At 40.5% G+C, this 17,675-nt stretch overlaps 1 protein-coding gene across 1 annotated transcript in view; it reads right to left on the bottom strand.

Moving 5' to 3' along the window:
* Positions 1-17,675, bottom strand: part of ank2b (ankyrin 2b, neuronal) — a 116,949-nt gene that overhangs the window by 47,562 nt on the left and 51,712 nt on the right. The window contains exons 8-20 of the mRNA XM_078281767.1: positions 16,667-16,765; positions 14,716-14,814; positions 11,818-11,916; positions 10,643-10,840; positions 9,689-9,787; positions 9,024-9,122; positions 8,263-8,361; positions 6,907-7,104; positions 4,291-4,389; positions 3,558-3,656; positions 2,527-2,724; positions 662-760; positions 309-407 (exon numbers count right to left, since the gene is read on the bottom strand). Coding sequence (XP_078137893.1) covers positions 309-407; positions 662-760; positions 2,527-2,724; positions 3,558-3,656; positions 4,291-4,389; positions 6,907-7,104; positions 8,263-8,361; positions 9,024-9,122; positions 9,689-9,787; positions 10,643-10,840; positions 11,818-11,916; positions 14,716-14,814; positions 16,667-16,765 — 1,584 coding nt within the window. The remainder of the gene's footprint in view (positions 1-308; positions 408-661; positions 761-2,526; positions 2,725-3,557; positions 3,657-4,290; positions 4,390-6,906; positions 7,105-8,262; positions 8,362-9,023; positions 9,123-9,688; positions 9,788-10,642; positions 10,841-11,817; positions 11,917-14,715; positions 14,815-16,666; positions 16,766-17,675) is intronic.

The raw sequence follows: 17,675 nt of genomic DNA on the forward strand, positions 1-17,675 counted from the left end.
CTCTGTTTGCTCTGGAAGAACAGCGCCCTCTTCCTGTTTCGTGCCATAAAGCAATCCAGCAGATTTCCCGCCAAAACTGACCCAGTGGCACACAATGTAAAATGAAGTGTAGAGGCTGGTAAAGGCTGCCAATGTTCTCGATGGTCTTGCTTGTTCATCATTGTTTGTTAATTATACTAATGTCTCAAAATTCATCTAGAAATGTAATGATTTTTTGATGTTAAAATGCTACATACAGCACCTTTAAGTTGCTATAATATGATTATCTGAGTGCTAGAAGCCTGAGTATGTCACTGTAGCTTCAGTACCTTGGTCTTGGCGTTGACATTAGCTCCATTCTGTAGCAGGAAGTTGACCATCTTGGCGTTACCATAGTGACACGCTACAATCAGTGGGGTGTAGCCCAACTGTGAAACAACAGCAAATCAGTTAGAAACGGCTACACTTCAATAAAGAAAATACAACACATGAAAATATGGAGAAGCATTACTTAAGTCTTTGCAAAGACAGATTCTACAAATACTGATGATGAAGATGAATTATGGATGGCTTGGTGTTTAGAGAGATTATCTTCGATCACAGCATGTATGCAATTTGGATTAAAGTGTCAGCTAAATGCCAAAAATGCCAAATGTAAGAACTGAAATGTGTTTGTTCATACTTTAGTCTGCTGGTCGAGGTTGGCCCCATTTTTGGCCAGGATCTCGGCCACGGCAACTTTGTCCTCCTGGGCCGCCAGATGGAGGGAGGTCAGGCCACTCTGCATGCGCACACACACGCACACACACAGAATTATTATTCATAACAGCAAATGCTAAACAAACCCAAACAGTGGATAGACCGTCCACTCTTTCCTATCAAATCAGGTATGGGTGACAGCAACAACTCGTGTGGCCTTTTGCCTAAAAACAGCAAGTGTGGTTCTGATTTCATCACTTGGCTGTGTCAAATTTCTAGAGCTAATCTCTCTAATCTGTTTTTTTCCATCAGTAGGCAAATTGAGGTCAGTCAGGGTGAGTCACTTCACTCCTCTTTACCTATATAGGATCAAACTACATCACGGTGTGGTAAACCTCATTTTCTACAAATCACGTCTGTCCATTCTTAAGCAGCATGTAATTAATAAAATGAAGTAAAAGTTGTATTATTATGAAAATGTAACCTTAACGATGAATCTTCACACCTTAGCTGTGATTTTTTACACAACTCCTCTTCTCGTCTATTACTCCGTCTAGTCTATCTTTCACTGCTCATGTCAACATCTGAAGATAAATCTTTTTTTTTATGTATACAATTGGAAATATGCAATTTATCTACCAAAAGGTCAGCCTTTTTGGTCACAATCCACAACCCTGCCTGACATGGAATACAGCCAATATCTACACTTTTACTGATTTTGTATTTGATGACATTATTTTTTATTTTAGCTGTTTTTTCAATGTCTATTCTACTTAGACTTGTCCTGTGACAGAGGCAGGCGAAGACTGTTTTTTAAAGATGTTAAATTCAGCTATTTCTGCTAGGCTGCAGACAAAGCTTGACAGCTGGTAAATGGGAGCAGCGATTGATGGATGAGTGTGCGATTGCAACACCCTTGTGTGTGTGTGTGGGCATGTGTGTGTGACAGACAGGACTTCATCATGACATACAGGGCGCGACAAGCCATGGCTGTCAGTGCAGTTAGTTAAAATCCTCCTGCTTTCTACAGCACAAAACACTGACATTCATCCAGAATAGACTGGAAGTTCCTTTTCCCTCTTTTTTAAACCAATCACATCCTACAAGGTGTCTGAAAAGTCTGGAATCTTAGGAATAACATAATTTTTTTTTTCTAGTTGCTGTTTCCTAACTGATGCATAGAGGAAAGGAGAAGGGGGAGTTGGGCTCTCAGACTTTGAATCTTCCCTTGAAGGAAAAAGTTTGTCAAATAAAAAGACATGGTGGTCCGTTTCTTGTCGAATACAAAGAAATATTATATTCATTTTGTACTGCAGTGGTACTGTAATAGTAAAGGTAGTATAGTAGTACTGTAGCACTGTCGACCCACATATTTTTGTGGTCGAGATGACTGGTAGCCTCTATCTCATGCTGGTGGTATTGTTAGTTGCTAGTGTTTGCTAGCGCTAGCGCTTCTCAAAATATCCGCTTCCTCTTGCAAAGAGGATGTTGCTTCTTCGGTCAAATGTTTTCTTGTTGTCTTCACTGAGGGGGATAAACATGTTGGAAGTGATTTTTTTCATCAACCTTCCACTCCTTCCACCATCTTTCATTGCCAGAAACTCTGAAAGCTTTAGCTCTCGTAAAGCAATCCAGCAGATTTCCCGCCAAATCTGACTCAGTGGTTCACAATGTAAAATGCAGAGTAGAGGCCAGTTAAGGCCGCCAATCTTCTCGGCGATGGTCTCGTTGTTTATGGTACTACTCTATGATACTCAAAATCAGTGAGGTAATGATTTATTAACATTAAAATGCTACATGTAGCGCTTTTAAGTATTTCTCAAAACGACACCCAGCCTCCTACTATACCTTGGTGGGGACGTTGATCTGGGCTCCCTTGCTCAAGAGCAGGGCAGCCATGTCAGCGTGGCCCTCCTGGGAGGCCAGATGGAGCGGAGTGACGCCCTGCTTGGTGAGGATGTTGGTCTCTGCCCCGTACTGCAGCAGCACCGTGGCGATATCCATCTGGTTCTTCTTAGCCGCAATGTGGAGAGGGGTGTAGCCATTCTGTCGGATCCAGGCAGGGGAGAGAAACCGGTGTCATTGCTGAACGTAACCGGGATTGCGTCCCTATCGGGTGACAACCTTGCAGGGACTTTTCAGGGAGTAAGAAATCAATTGGCATGGATTTTTTTTTTAGCTTAGCTGTTTTTAGCCTTGTTTTTAGCTTGATAACCATGCTTTTTTTTAGTTTATCCAATGGAGTTTTCGAAAGGGTTTCTAAGGACCAAGGGTGGTAGAATAGAGTTGCAAGGTTTTCACATGACAAGAATGATGTGTATGTTTTCAACATGATACTAGCATGTACTGTAGGTACAAATACTGTATGTCAATCAACACGCGCTCTCTCTCAAATGCACACACATTGCAAAAAGTATGCATTTTACCAAGTCATTTAGTCTAGCATTGAGTCTTAATTCTTATTTTTCTTAAAACAAGTGAGAATTGTTATTATTAGAAAATCTGCTGATTGGGTGAAATAATTTCACTTGTTGCCAATGCAAATCAACTTGTTTCCAGAATTTTCTCACATCATTTCATCATTTCCAGTAATTTTGTTGATATTGATTGTCTTCTTCAAGATACTGACACTTGTTTCTAGAAAATACCCTACATTGCATTGGAAACAAGTAAAATTATCTCAGCACATTGGCAAAAATTGCAAAAAAAAATACAATTTAAAGACTGAATATGAGACTAAATGACTAAGATGGAAGATGTTTGGAAGATCTTGCCCATGGAAATCAATTCTACACTCCTGGGTTGACCATCAGCTTTCCCATCATCCCCAGCACAGTGGCTGGAGCTCTCTACTGGGAAGCTGCTGTGGGGACTCTCACCTTGGCCATGGTGTGGGGGGACGCTCCTTTGTCCAAAAGCAGGAGCGCCACCTTCTGGTTATCGTAATGCGCTGCGACATGGAGCGGGGTGAGGCCGTTCTGTAAGGGACGGACGGTAAGCGCACAAGGATTAATAACAGCGGTTAGCGCAGCAAGCGGCCGTTAATACCAGTCTACACACACACATACACATTTGATGAGACATGTTAAAGGGGATAATACTGCAGGTTAAGATGAATTAGAGTTATATTAGAGAGCAAGAGCTAGGAGGAGGATCACTGGGCGGGTCCTTATTATGGCGAAAAGAAGAACATATCCAAAAAAAAGAAAGGAGTTTTGTTGTAAAAATGAATCGGTTATATGGTTTTTTTTTCTGGAATAAACCATAGTTAATCCAAATGAAGGAATAGCTGATTTGAATCAAACTAGGCTTACCGGTGCTCTTGCAGTCAACTTAACCTCAATACAAAAAATAGCAACTATTTAAATTCACAGACTTTTTAAAAGTTACATGCATAAAAAAGGTAATTGAAAAGACAAAAACTATATGAGACCAGACAACATATTTCTATCACTTCATAATCACAATTCCTCTCAAGTCTACTAATGTCTATAGACAATGTACAGTATATTACTGTATATAACTCTGAAAGTCTGAAGAACTGTCTAAGTGCTTCTTACATCTTATCTCAAAAAATTATTGAGTTTTTGAGGTTTTATTTGTGATGCATACCTTCCCAGCGGAATCAGGTGGAGCCCGGCGCTGCAGCAGAAGTTTGGCCACATCCAGGCTTCCGTACTTGGAGGCCACATGCAGGGGAGTGAAACCTTTCTGTAGGGAGAAACAAAAACAGCAATGGAGATTAAGAAACAAACTGAGTATTTTCCTTGCATATACAATCAAGTAGCCACAATCTCAAAATTATTTAAAGATGATGAATATAGGACATTTATAAATAAAACTCCATATCAGACCTCATCAAATTTCTCAAATTTGGCTCCAAAACTCCAAAACCTTAAAATAAAGAGCTCTCACTCCATTTCACACTAGACCCAGCAGAGGGTGCACTTGAACCATTTTCAAATCCTCCACTAGACCTGGGCTGACAGCAATCACATGACCAGTGTGTTTCTGACCCAACCCAACTCACAGAGGGAAGGCAATCCTTTGTTTGTCAAACCCCGAATTCTACCTGATGTAATAGGTATAAAGGAGGAAAAAAAGGTGTGAAAGAGAGGGATGAAGGGGAGGGAGAAGGTTTTTTAGACTGAAAAACAGTTTTCTATACTATAAAAGGATGAGGATTGTTATAGACGCATTTGGATGGATGGATTGGCTACAAGGTGATGCGGGGGTGATGGAGAGAAACGTCTATGTGGTTACAATTGTGTTATTTACTGCCTTAAAACAACAACTTTCCCTGGTTTGGTTGCTCTACTGCCACAGCCACACCCTTCCTCCCCAGAGAGATGAGAGAGAGAGGGAGAGGAAGCAAAACCACTTAACCTTGACAAACACTGCATCATAACAGCACTAATCTATCCCATTGTGGATGCAGAGTGACTGAAGCCCGGTGTCCACAGCCTCCTCCGGTCATCAGCGGCTCTACGGCGATGATGATAAATCGCTTGACAACGCTCGGGCTTCATGCACAATTCAGAAGGAAAACCAACGGCTTTAAACAGGCTCATCAATCATTCATCAAAACTAGGTCAAACGGAGAGGGGCCTACAGAAGATACTGGAAGCTCTTCTATCATTTTAAAGGTTCTAAGTACTAATAATGTACAGAAATCTGATAGCCTGCTAATGTTTATCTCTATTCATGTATTTGCTGTATTGTTTTCAGTACATTTGGTTGTTGAAATTATTTGTTGTAATTACTTGTCTTATTCTTATCTACTGTATATCCTATTCTCTGCTGCTGCGATGACCCAATTTCCCCACATGGATCAGTCTCATCCAATCAAATCTAAGGGTTCATTCGCATCCAGCATGGTTTATTTGAACTCTGGAGCATTTACTCCTTTAGTTTGTTTTGTTTGGCTATAGGTGAAAATGATGACATTTGAACTCTGGTGGCACCAAATAATGGCAAAGACGCCTGAAAATGAGGATATCAGTCCTCATTTCAAACCTGCCATTACATGGTTAAAAAATAAGATCTCTATTTACTGTATTTAAGACATTTTAATACTTTTCAAGGTCTTAAATTTAAATAATTGCAGACTTTTTCAGACTTTTTAGGGGCTTGCAGATGCCCTGCACTTTTTTTTACAACACACATCTACATGCCTAGGCACTTTGTGTACATACAGTATGTATGACCTTCTGTAGACCTGCTAATGTGAATAACATACACATTTTGCACATCATGTATGTAAGCTGTAAATTCACTTTTTTTTCTTCAAATTTTCAGAATCTTCCTCATTTGTTATATATTGCATATATCTTGATTTTTTTAAATATTTTTTTCACATATTCAGTACATTTGGTTGTTGAAATTATTTGTTGTAATTACTTGTCTTATTCTTATCTACTGTATATCCTATTCTCTGCTGCTGCGACGACCCAATTTCCCCACATGGATCAGTCTCATCCAATCAAATCTAAGGGTTCATTCGCATCCAGCATGTTCTGAGCGGTTTATTTGAACTCTGGAGCATTTACTCCTTTAGTTTGTTTTGTTTGGCTATAGGTGAAAATGATGACATTTGAACTCTGGTGGCACCAAATAATGGCAAAGACGCCGAAAATGAGGATATCAGTCCTCCAACAAGAGAACTGCGGTGTGGTTCGTTAGGAGTGAGAACGTAATCTAAACCAACTACGGGAAACAACCCCAAAACACAAGGGATTATGGGTAGAAGGAGACGGGTGTTGACATCTGATCTGCCAGAAGTTCCTCATGTTTGGAAAGCCTAGCCTAACAAAATGAAGTCTGTACTGATGTTCATATTCAGCTATTTCATACTCAGCTATTTCTTCATGTGTTCTTAACTGGTATGAACACCAGAGAAGAAAAGTGAAAAGTCCATCATTCCTAGCTAAAGTTACAGGGACTGGAAGGTTAGTTTTGGTGGTGATCTGATCTGGGATTTCTACAGTTAGACGATTATCAATTCTTAGCCATAACTATGAAACTAATGGAGACAGAGACTTGATTCCAAATCCTAAGGGGATGTTTGCAGGGTTGGGAATCAAATTTAAAAATACTGAATATTAGCACAAAATATCAGCTGTTAGCAGCTTCAATCCAGAAATATCAGCATTGGAATCGGCCTTCAAAAGCCCATATGGGTTGAACCCTAATGTTTACATCTGAGTGTATTTGCCCTCCTCCACCCACCTTGGTGGCCAGCGAGTGTGAAGCCCCGGCCTCCAGCAGGACGGAGGCCGTCTCCACCTGCCCCTCCCTGGCTGAGATGTGGAGGGGCGTGTAGCCGTTGGTGGTGGCAGCGTCAGGATGGGCCATGTGCTGCAGCAGCAGCTGGACGATCTCTGTCTTCCCCAGGCGAGACGCGATGTGGAGGGGAGTCTGGTCCTCCTGGGGAGGACAGGGAGGAGAGAAGATTAATATAGTATGACACACTTCAGGGTGTCAGCGGGTTTCAGAAAGATAAGACTTTTTATGACCTTTCAAAGCTACCTGGTATTTGATTTAAGACCAATTTAACAACCAAAATAAAATTTAAAAAAAGCTTGGAAAACAGTTTATTTCTGATTGAACACAGCTAATGAAAGGGCACCAGGAAATTAAACGCTTCGGAAAATGATGTCCAACATGTTTGACATTTTGTTCTCATTTTATCCTGTATTAATCTAAGAGTGGATATGCACATGGGTCCAACTTACTGTGACCAAATGGAAGTTTCAGTAATGTAATATAATAACATAAGAAAAGAAAAGAAATCCCAACTTACTTTCCAAATCTGCATGGACTAGATATCACTGAATGTAAAGAATCTGTCAATATCACTGTCTAATTTTCTAGTTGTATCAAAATGAGACTTAATTAAAATCAAACCTGTCATTACATGGTTAAAAAATAAGATCTCTATTTACTGTATTTAAGACATTTTAATACTTTTCAAGGTCTTAAATTTAAATAATTGCAGACTTTTTCAGACTTTTTAGGGGCTTGCAGATGCCCTGCACTTTTTTTTACAACACACATCTACATGCCTAGGCACTTTGTGTACATACAGTATGTATGACCTTCTGTAGACCTGCTAATGTGAATAACATACACATTTTGCACATCATGTATGTAAGCTGTAAATTCACTTTTTTTTCTTCAAATTTTCAGAATCTTCCTCATTTGTTATATATTGCATATATCTTGATTTTTTTAAATATTTTTTTCACATATTTCATACTGCATATATTTCTTTTAGAGGGATATTTTCATATTGTGCATACAGTATTTGCATTAATTTGTCTTTGTGTCAGTATGCTCGTATTTTGCACATCCTCCTGTTATTCATATTTTTTTCAATCATACATCATGGAAGTAATTCTCACTTTAAAGACCCTCTAGATGTTGTTTTTGGTCACTTTAAAGATTTTTTTAGCTTCCCTTTAGTAAAGTTTAGGACCTCTTTGGTTAATGGTTGGACCAAACTGTAGCAGTATTTGGACATGTAATTGCGTGTGTGTGTGTGTGTGTGTGTGTGTGTATGTGTGTGTGTGTGTGTAGTCTCACCCGTGCCCTGGCGTCCACCATTGCTCCGTTCCTCAGCAGACACCTCACCACCTCCACCTGACCTGCCCTGGCTGCCATGTGTAACGCTGTTTCCCCACGCTGTACACACAACATAAAGCATGATATGAGCAAGCAGGTAAACACATAAACACACATGGGCAGACACAGACATAAGAAGAATCAAAGCCCAGAAAGAAACCCACACTGATCTAGTTGCGTACATATTTAATGTTACTCAATAAAAGTTATCTATTGCTCATTTTTGAATGTTTTTTTTCGTTACTCATTTCAAAAACTAATAGTACTTTAATTATTACGCCCTGGGAGCAGTGTTTGGTTACCCTATTTGTTATATTACTTTTCCTTTACATCCCCAAAACTGGCGACTGCAACCCCTCATACAGGTATTTTCTTCTCTTCTTCTTTTCTACCATTTCTCATCAAAGTAGAGGGAATACTCCCACCCCGAGAAAGTCAGCGTTTCTACCATTTCTCATCTAAACTGAGAGGACAAAGACTTTTTAGATGATTCACCTCCAATCTGATGTTTAGAGAAGGTGATAACAAAGGCAACAACTTATTTTCTGATTTTGTTACACTACTTGTTACTGGGAAAAGTAATGAAACTGCTGTAACATGATACCATCCAACACTGTTAGTCATTGTCAAACCCAAGACCTTATAAAACAATAAATCAGCATAAACTCAAATGATAATGCACTCTCTTTCACAGTCTGATCAGTGTGTTCCCCATCACTCACAATGTTGCTGACATCAGGCGAGGCTCCATTCTGCAGCAGCAGCAGGACGATGTTGAGGTGACCCATGAAGGCCGCTACATGGATGGGAGTCAAACCGGACTGGGCAGAGGAAGAAGAGAAGGATGAGAATTGGATAAAATCCAGGGAAAAAAAAGAAAAGAGAGACAGAGAAAAGCAAAGTGTCAGTCATATTGGACATGAGATTGTTGCTCATGTAAGTAGAAGTATAAAGTAGAAGCTCATACAGGATTTAGTGACTTTTCAGACCCTCGGTCCCTGATGATCTTATTAGTCAAAAGTGACTAGCGACAAATGTAGCTATTTTTTCCAGCCTTGGGGAACATTGTTAATGTGTTGATTCCCAAAGCATTTGGCAACAAATCGGTACAGCTGATGCCAATGCCTGTAGATTTGCGTTAATTGCTTGTCTAATCCAAAGTGTTCTGATGATCACAGCGTTTCCTATACAGAGCGCAGCCCTTTCCCTCCACTGTAGCAAATATATTGCTATGGAAATTAGCATATGATGTCATCTGGCAACTTCTAGCAATTTTTAGCAGCCATGAGCTACTTTCCTTGGAAGAGAGCTGGCAACACTATACTCGGTGTAGGAAACCCTACACATGTTTTTTGCAAGTTATTTTTGAGTCAAGTCTATTAAGTACCTCTGTGATGGCCTGGATAGAGGCTCCATATTTGACCAGCAGTTCCATCACCTTCACTCTGTTCTTCTTACAGGCTATGTGCAGCGGGGTGAAGCCATTCTGCAGGAGAAACATGGGACACAAACAATATTTACTACAGGTAAATGTTCACCTTACCTTCAGGGCCTGCAGTGTCTACATAGCCAGAATCACCTCTCACCTCAGTAGTGGTAAATACAAATAAACTGATAAAATAGCACAAAATACAATACATTACAGTAATTTAAACTAGTATGAACAGCCTGAAATTATTTTTAACTCTGACCTTAACTTGTTCCAGTGACTGGATTTTGCTCAGTGAGATCAATGAAAAAGATGCAAGACTTACACTCCTTTCCATGCAATATATATAAAATAACTGATTCCAACATATATTTTACATTGCATGGGAATTTCATCTTTATTCGTAAAGGTCACCGCATTATGATGTCTGTCTTTTTTTTCATACTGTTCAGTTGGATATTGTTACTGCTGAACAATAGGAAAAACTATACAGTGTATAGTGCTCTAGTGCATAAGTGGTATGAAAATGTGTCAAATATTTCCATCATATCTGCCTCAGAGATACAATATAAACTTTCACACATTCAAAAATTCTCGTAATTGGTTTCTTCATGTTATATTGTTCTAATTTGTTGAATATATTTACATTTGCATAATTTGTTGCAACATTTATGTTATAGGTACATTTACACATCATATATCACATATTTTTAATTTATTTGTACTTTGTCTATCTAAGCATGTTCTAGCTTTCGAAACTGGCACTTGCGTTATGTTAAATGCCCCCCATTTTGCTGTTTTCTTATATACATTCTATATTTCTTTGCTGTATCTTCTTACTAGCTACTGCAATGGACAATTTCCCCATGGGGAAGTTCTCAATTAAAGTTTCCTCTTATCGTTATATCATACCAGTGCCCTAGCGTTGGGGTTGGCCCTCTTATCCAGCAGCAGCTTGGTGACTCGGTAGTGACCGCAGTGCGCCGCCACATGCAGCGCTGTCAGGTAGTCCAACGTGACATCATCAACAGGCGCCTTGTGCTGCAGAAGGTGTTTGACGCACTCGACGTGGTCGCCCTGCGCCGCCATGTGGAGAGGAGACAGGCCATTCTGAGGAGGGAGAGGAGGTCGATTAGATGGGGAAAAAATGAGTCTTTTTTTTAATGAAAGACAGTGTGGCTGTGAGCATGTACTGTAAATACAACACTGTACAGCAAGTTGTGGGTGGCAGCAGCCTATACCCAGAAAAAGGAGGGTTGTTGTAAAAAGTTTTTTTCAAAACAGCCACCGCCTTTTTTACTTTAAAACACATGAGGAGCGGCTACAAGGCGCACAAAAGGTGGTCGCTCCTGAAAAAGCGCTACACCTGGCGGCGGAGCGCTTTCAAAAGTTGAGAAAGGTTCGACTTTTCAGAAGTTTTTTTTCTTTTCGCTTTTTTCTCAGCCAACCAATCACAATGAAGGAGAGGCTGGGTTTCATGCTACGTAGAATGCTGACCGTTTTCCACAACAAAAACAGTGGAGAAATTGGTCGTTATTAGTAGTAAGTAGTAAGTAGTAGTAAGTGAATATCCGAAGCTTTTTGTTGGAATATCCGGTCCAACAAAAAGTAGCCCAGTGACATTGGGTAACGTGTATCGGGAATATCTGGTAAGCACTGTATTGTCTGCTAGAAGTGCTAACCAGCTGTTAGCGAGCTAGCCAGCTAACGTCAGATAACGTTTTTATTTCTCTTCACAAGAAGCTCTCTAGGCAGCGCCTTTTTACACACAATTAAATGTTACAGCCTGTGTGAACACAGCCTAATAAACTATTTTCTGATACTATATAAGCTACAATATGGTCTGGTGCTACTGTATATACAATAGAAGCCCTTTTGTTAAGAGTGTAGAGGTTAAGTGGGAATTGTGGCTGGAAGGTTGCTAGTAAAAGACCATGGAGATCAGTCGGCTTACAAATAATAGTAAAGGTTAAAATAAAAGAATCCTGTACAGTGTGAATGTGCTGTGTTGTGTGTGTGTGTGTGTGTGTGCATGTAAGTGTGTATCTATGTGTGCATGCAACATAGAAACACAGGCAGTAAAGCACCTTGGTCCTGGCCAGCATGGGCGCTCCTCTCTCCAGCAGCAGCTCCACAGCAGCGTCATGTCCACTCCGAGCCGCACAGTGGAGGGGGGTGAGGCCGTCCTGCAGAGCACACACACATACAGTAACATGGTCATTATGCATACCACACACACATACCACACACACGTTATGGCCGTGGCTGTTGTCATGATGTTGTGTTATCGTTGTTGCCTCCCAGAGTCAACACACAACGGAGCTTACGCTGTCATTATTAAATCTGCCAGAGAGATTCTACAGATACTGATTAGACTGCATTACAAGCCACAAGCTGGCCGGTCTGAATTTCTATTATGAACTACACAACGAGCCATGCAAAGAATCCACACACTGCTCAATAACAGGGAAAAAAGGAATATGGAATCACTTGTTGTTACAACTTGGAGGCGTACATCTGTTTTATTCGTTGGAATGCCCAAATCAAGATCTAAAATCATTCCCCAAATCATTTTTATTCATGAATCTAAAATCAAGCATAAACAAACTGCAGCAGATATTGCCATTTGTAGGTAGAGTTTATAGCATTAGCATTAGCATTTTTATTACATTGGACTGTTGACATTGGTGGATTCGCTACCAATAAAATCCCACATATCCTACTTGTTATTAACACTAGGAGTCTGACATAAAAAAAAAATTGTCAAGTCCAAATCCAATATAATGTGAATGAGGCATGATTCCCATATTAAATGAGTTACTGTGGCATGGAAACATCTTACTTCTTTCCTTTTTGGTTGTCATCATCTGCGCAAACTCAGACTCGCACAACATTATGGGTATATTTTGATGTCAGCGAAAAACAGAACAGATTAACACTTATCATTTCTTTCTCATATATTAGAAGTAACCTATTGCTCAGTCAAAGAGAGATGGTGGGGGTATTCTGTTAACTGGTTTATTCATGGCAGCAGCAGGACTCAATTACAGGGTATCAAAGGTTCATGTAAACAGCTTAACCTGAAAAAGACCTTACCCAGAGTATGGCCAATAGCCGGCTTACTCCCTACATGTAAACATAGCTAATGACTAACTCTGGCTGGATGTTGTTTGGATGACAGTGGGTTAGCATTAAAGATAGCTAATAACACTAATGTCCTATGGCCTACTCTAGCTGGCACACCAGCGCCGCTAACCGCTAACATGACAGCCAGAGGTCAGGAAATCTGATGCGCTGGTGACAGTGATATTGAGTTGAATCTGCTGTCCCACTGTGACCCAGCTCAACTGAAAACAACAACTGGCTGATGCTTGCGTCCGGTGTCAGTGATGGTGATGATAATAATGAGTTGGACATTTGTTGAGTGTATTAGAGCTAATATCAGATGTCAACAGTCTGTAAAACCTGCAGTGAAACCTGCCTCACCCTGCCTTAAGGAGCTGCTAACACACCTGAAAGAGTTTCAGTGGAGAGTTTTAGTGTCCCATGATGGTCTACGGCAATGCTAAATCATGTAATTTTTTTGGCACGAACATTTGTAAAGTTTTTTTTTTTCTTCATTAAGATTTGTAGTAATTTATATTGCAGCACTTGTAAATGTAAAGGCTGTTTTGGGGACTTGGCACTCTGATTGGTTGGCTGAACTGGGGCTCCACCTCCTTCTCTAGCTCCACTTCAATTGGCTGGCTATACTGGGACTTCACCTGCTTCTCTAGCTCCACTTCAATTGGCTGGCTATACTGGGGCTCCACCTCCTTCTCTAGCTCCACTTCAATTGGCTGGCTATACTGGGACTTCACCTGCTTCTCTAGCTCCACTTCAATTGGCTGGCTATACTGGGGCTTCACCTGCTTCTCTAGCTCCACTTCAATTGGCTGGCTGCTGGGGCTCCACCCCCTTCGCCAACTCCACTCTGATTGGCTGGCTATACTGGGGTTCCACCCCCTTCTCTAGCTGACCACCAATTGGCTTACCATACTGGGGTTCCACCGCCTTCTCTAGCTGACCTCCAATTGGCTTGCCATACTGGGGTTCCACCGCCTTCTCTAGCTGACCGCCAATTGGCTTGCCATACTGGAGGTCCACCCCCTTCTCTAGCTGACCTCCAATTGGCTGGCTACTGGGGCTCCACCCCCTTCTTTAACTCCACTCCACACCTAGTATAGCTAGCCACCCACTTCTCCGGTTAGCAACTATGGCAAAATGGTAATGACTGCACATTTGAGTTTTTCACAATTACTTCTGTACATCTCAGAATACTAAAATATGTAGGAAAATGCCCTCTCTGGATACCCTTCCTTTAAAGATATTAACTATAGGCACAAAATTGGCTATGGGCAGCTTCAATCTAAAAGTATCGGTACAGGCCTTCAAAAACCCGTATCAATCTAACCCTGATTCTCCAACTGATTTTCTGGATATAAAGCTGAATAGACTGGAGGGATGTATAGTGTTGGCATGATACAAGACAGAGGGGGATTTGCATCAGCAGAGGATTGTTGTTGTGCTGTACATATGTTAATGAATTAAGCTGATTGAAGAAGCTATGGTGAAGGACAAAGCAAGGCAACAAAACAGTGACCTTCCTGGGCCAACAAGTACCCTGTCTGGTGGTGAACGAGCTATATATTCACTTAAACACTCACACATTTGGGGGAAAACTGAGTATACTGAATACTTTATGGTTACCTCTGCCTCAGTGTTGGGGCGGAAACTTGCTTGCTTTACAATGAATTCCCTTAAATTGGGATGTTCCGTCTACAGTTCAGAAATTAGATACCTTTACCTTCATCTGACTGAATGAGAGAGTCAATGAAGACAAGGAGCTCCAAATTCAAGAAAAAAATATTAAGGTTTTAGTTTTATTTTCAGTTTATGAAGTTAACCTTGACACACCCACACACCCACACACACATAGTACTCACCCTGGTTTTAGCATCAATCTGAGAGCCGCGGTCCAGTAGCAGGCGAACCATGTTAGTGTTGCCACGCTTGGAGGCCACATGTAGGGGCGTGATCCCATTCTGCAGGGAGGACAAAATAGAGTTAGTTAAATGCAGTGTAAAATGAATAAATACAGTTCAATCAAACAGAGCATTTCATCAGAGTATTCATGAAGAATTTGGCGCATGGTCATTTGTGTTAGGAAAGGGAAATGATATTCAAATTAAATCTATGCTAATATACTGCTGACAAACAGCCAATACCTCCATTGCCCTCTTTCGCATTGAGCCACCATTCGTACATCTTGAACAAGGTTTATTTATTCATTTTCTTCATGCAATCAACCAATGATAAGCCGAGCTTTGTGCAATGTAAAAAAAAAATGAAGGAAAACCGTTGTATTCATCATAGGGGGACAAACAGAAAAAAAAGAGGTAGAGTACAGTAGTATATGAGGTCAAGGATGTACACTACACTGTATGCACTCCTTCCCCATCTAATTAGAATTAGCCATCTAGCCAAAAGACACAAGATCACAAGTGTCTTCACAATATTCTTGTTCCACCAAAATGTACATTGTGGCAAACAACGTTTCGTTCAAGTGGGTCTTTGTCACCGAACATTTCGTTGAAATGTCGTTTGACACAAAAACATTTTTGTTGGAGCAGGAATCATGTGCGGTTTTTGCAGTTTAGTCCTCAAACTGGAGGATGACACGTCTCATTCACATAGAGGATGAGTGTAATCTCTCCAACATTTTCAACCACATGCAGTTTAAAGTCTCAACACCATTATCCTCCTCCTCACCACTGACTCTGTTTCCTTTGGTGAAGTGTAAAAAAAACCCCTGCAGGGGTTGATGACGGAGACAGAATTCACGTCTGAATAGGTCTGACCAGGCAGAAATAACAATTGCTCTTTGATTTGTTCCTTTACTTTAAATGAAAGGTAAGGTTTAGGACCAAGCTTCACCTGCTGAGTTGGCTGGGGAGTGTTGTTTGGGGGGTGGGGGGTGTTACCCAGACTTGAATCTAAGTTGTTTGGAATTTGGCCTTTTCAGAGCCTTTCGCCTCGGTGAAAACCATTGTGTTGCTCCTTGGGTTGTGTTTTGAACCGTGAAAAGACGAGGGCCCACTTGAGGACGGGTGTCTTTGTTGTGTCTGAGTGGTTGTGCATCTTGGAGATCGGTGGAGGCCACACACATCGACGAGAGGCTCGGGAGAAAGGGATGCTGGGTGGGGGGTGGAGGGGATCAGGGGGTGGCTAAGAGAGTCATTCTGATGCAGAGCTACTGTTTTGCTGACTGTGTGATTTGAAAGGGCATTGCTATTAGATTTATAGTGGGTTAAACCGATATATGGGGCCGATTTTGGCCTTTAATTAAAAATCATGTCTGGTCCAGTCAGTGTTTTTCACCTCTGATATGATGCAGTTTGATTGATTACATATTTATTATAGAACTGATCAATACTACACTGGTTGTGTATGGGAAGAACTTAACCTGAACTGATTATAATGAGGCATTTTTATTAGATTCCACACATGCATGCATGAATATGTTGTTTATGTTGCTACTATTATTATTGTTGTTTGTGATAATGTTGTTGTTGTTGCTGTTGTTATTGTTTTTACTATTATTATTGTTATCCTGGTTTTCAGTGGAGAGTTTTAGCGTCCCATGATGGTCTAAATGCTGTTTCAGAGGCTTTTCTATCCTGACAAGAATAAGGTTCTGAGCGAAACACTGAATATTTGTAATAATTTGGAATCGTTTCGCTTGAGAATGTTCAAATTTAAAGATGCTGAATACGCCACAAAGTATCAGCTATCTGCAGCTTCAATCCAGAAACATCAGTGTCAACCTTTAAAAACCCATATTGGTCAAACCCTAATTACTATGTATTTAGTGTGTGTGTGTGTGTGGTACCCTACCCTTGCTGTGAAGTCTACTGCTGCCCCACGGTTCAGCAGGAGTGTGGCCACATTCACATTCCCATAGTGGGCAGCGATATGCAGGGGGGTGAATCCACTCTGGAAGATAGGAAGGAAAGAGACAGAGGTAGAGAGAGAGAGAAAGAGGAGGGGGGAGAGAGAGCGAGAGAGAGGTCAGACATCAGCCCTTCCCTCACGTCCATGACCTTTGACCCCTGCCCCTTGACCTTTCATCCTCCCAGCATGCAGCAGTCGCATCAAGCATCACAGGTGAACAAAAAGTAAACCGAGGGCAAAGGAAATGAAAACGTCACTGAAAAAAATAAATAAATAAATTGAAAAAATAAATCTTCAAATTCTGAAAATATGCAACTCAGAATATACAGCACCCATACACACACACCCCAAAACACACTCAAACACAAGTCACTCGCATGCAGGTTAACAATCATACAGAAAAATAAGAAAGACTTTCTTGATATAGGAAACCAATTTGAAATGAAAAAAACAAAAGCAAAAACAAAATGAAACGACGTACAGTACACACAGATTGTTATCAATGTTGACATCAAAATGGACAAACAATATTAGTTACAACAACAAACACCAAATCATAGTAAAATCATAAAGTCACACACAACCAGGACGGTACGTTTTGGATCAACACCAAAGTGCACTATGTTAACTGTACGTCATATAAGTTATAATGTTAGGAATGAGAAATATATGAGAAAAATTAGAAATTGCAGAGCAGATTGGAGTAATTGTGAAATTCTTGCCTTACCTTGCCATTCTGTAAGTCATGGTCCGATTTAATGTGAAAACATTGTTTACAAAAGTGTGAAGAATACAGTGACTAACGTGATGGTTTAAAAAATTTACACAGTCAAAAGCTTAGAATGGTGCAAATTAAGGTAGCTTGGATGCAACATGCTATTCAATGCATTTTTCCTTCAAAAAGCAGGTATTTGGCCAAGCAGGTCATATTTATTTTTATATGCTTTAGAAG

Source organism: Centroberyx gerrardi, chromosome 23 (genome assembly GCF_048128805.1).
Source record: "Centroberyx gerrardi isolate f3 chromosome 23, fCenGer3.hap1.cur.20231027, whole genome shotgun sequence".
NCBI lineage: Eukaryota > Metazoa > Chordata > Actinopteri > Beryciformes > Berycidae > Centroberyx > Centroberyx gerrardi.